The 2089-nt window shown below is 68.9% G+C and overlaps 1 protein-coding gene across 1 annotated transcript in view; it reads right to left on the bottom strand.

The window, feature by feature from the left end:
- Positions 1–3: 3 nt before the first annotated feature.
- The window catches only part of LOC102040298 (cullin-9), a gene marked incomplete at its 3' end in the record, with an annotated part of 15035 nt that continues 12949 nt past the window's right edge, over positions 4–2089 (bottom strand). The window contains exons 21-26 of the mRNA XM_031065369.1: positions 1782–1964; positions 1280–1437; positions 759–969; positions 498–663; positions 231–376; positions 4–69 (exon numbers count right to left, since the gene is read on the bottom strand). Of these exons, the coding sequence (XP_030921229.1) occupies positions 4–69; positions 231–376; positions 498–663; positions 759–969; positions 1280–1437; positions 1782–1964 (930 nt within the window). The remainder of the gene's footprint in view (positions 70–230; positions 377–497; positions 664–758; positions 970–1279; positions 1438–1781; positions 1965–2089) is intronic.

Genomic DNA, 2089 nt, shown 5'->3' with positions numbered 1-2089 from the left:
AGTCAGCGCGTGGTGCACCAGGTCAGCAGGGAGCCCTGTAGCCTGCAGCAGGGCCTCCACAGCCACCTCCTGCAGCACGGGGGGCCAGGGCAATGGCCAAGGCTCACTGGCCACAGGCCCTGCCTAAGAACGGGGTCCCGTGCCCCAAACACCGCTGGAGACCCCACCAGAAGGGAAGGGAGGACACGGCCCTGCCCTGCTCCAGCCTCCACCGTGGCTCCAGCCCCTACCTGGGCGCTGTTGAAGCACAGCAGGATGTACATCTGCAGCGTGGACACGTGCAGAACGCAGTCTCCAAACTGCAGCTCGGCGTGGCCCAGCCACGTCCACTGCAGCCGACGGGGCTTGGTGCACTCCCAGCCCAGCTGGCTCTGGCCTGCCAGGGACAGGGTCAGGGACAGGGATGGGCACCAGCCCTGCCAGGCACTCCCAGCCCACCACCACTTGTGCCTGAGCTGCCCTCCAGGCTCTGGGCACACCCCGGCCACAGCACTCACTCTGCCGGCAGAAGTCAGCAAACTCATCCAGTGGGGAGCTCAGCACCGCCGGGAAAAACCTCCCAGGGTTCTCCATGTAACAGAGCGGGGACACGGGCCAGCAGCGCGGGGACAGGGCCAGCACCTTCACCTCTGGCACCTCTGCCACCGTGGCTGTTCCCAGCACCTGGGCACAGGGGCACGAGGGAAGCTCCAGTCAGGCTCCGGGATCCCGCCAGGAAAGCCGGCGGCCCCCGGCCTCCCCAGCCCGATCCCTCTCACCTCGTCCTGGCCCGTGTCCAGCTCCAGCAGCCGCTTATCCTGCTCCTGCAGCTGGAAGAGGCAGAACTGCCGCTGCAGCTCCTCCGACTCGGCCAAGTTGCTCAGCATGTCCTGGGGAAAGCGGCTGGGGAAGCACAGCCCGATCTGCTCCACGATGCCTCCTTCCAGCCACGATGGCCCTTGTGTCAGGAGCCGGTCCCCCAGGTAGTGCCTGCCAGGGCCACCAGCTTCAGTCAGGCTGGGCCCGAGCCCCGTGGCCATCAGCCACCCACCAGGAGACAGCCACAGCTCCGAGCCCGGCCTCACCCCACGGCACACGGGCCTGGCAGCACACACGTGTCCCCTCCCTGTCCCCAGCAGGGAATGTGATTCCACACACTGCCAGCTCCCACGGGCCCTCCACACTCCATGATCCCATAAAGGCACAGCCAGAGCAGCGCTGCCACAGCAGGCCAAGCTCCCCCAGCACACCAGGCCACGCTGCAGCAGCCCCTGGCTCTGGGCACACACAGCAGCCTCACCTGTAGAAGTGTTCAAAGGTGTGGGCAAACTCCAGGCCACTGAAGACGACAAAGGGCTCCAGGAACTGCTGCAGCCGCTCCAGAGGCCCCGTGCTGCCCGCAGCCCTGCGGAGCTCCTGGATCTGCACGTCAAGGTAGCGGGCAAACTGCTCACTCACCTGCAAGGGACAGGGCTGGCTGCAGACAGGGCTCACCAGGTGCCCGCAGGGCTGGGCTGGGGGAATGTCCCTGCAGGGAGCAGCTGGGAAACTCTGGCACTGCCGGGCAGGGGCCGAGGGTGCCCAGGCCCCAGCCCAAGGCCGGAGTGTGCCAGGGCCGGGCCCACGCTGGGATGAGCGCCACGCACCTGAGCTGGGCACCACCCGGGGTGCCAGGGCAGGGCTCTGTGGCTCAGGGGGGAACAGGACACCACCCACCCAGAGCGTGCCCCAGGGCCGCGGGCCAGGGCAGCTCCCCAGCCCCTGCCCAGGGCACGGCCCCGGGGCCACGCTCCCCGACTCACGTGCAGGGCAGTGAGGAAGGAGAGCTGCAGCAAAGCCCCCGCAAAGCCCTGGCCCAGGGCCAGCACGAAGGCGGCCTGCTGCCCAAAGAGCTCCTCGGTGGCCCCGCGCAGGCGCTGGTACAGCCGGCAGTAGCGCTCCGCAAGGTCCGGCGCCTGCCCCGCCGCCTCCAGGAACCGCTGCACCTGCGGGAGCAGCGCGGGGGCTGAGCCCAGCAGGATGTGCCCCTGGAACATGCCAGCCCTGCCCTGCCAACACCAGCTGCCTGCTGGCTCCCCGGGACTCGGGGGCCTGCTGCTGCTGCTGCAGG

This window comes from Geospiza fortis, unplaced genomic scaffold, assembly GCF_000277835.1.
Source record: "Geospiza fortis unplaced genomic scaffold, GeoFor_1.0 scaffold367, whole genome shotgun sequence".
Taxonomy (NCBI): Eukaryota; Metazoa; Chordata; class Aves; order Passeriformes; family Thraupidae; genus Geospiza; species Geospiza fortis.
This window is presented reverse-complemented; position numbering and strand designations above follow the sequence as displayed.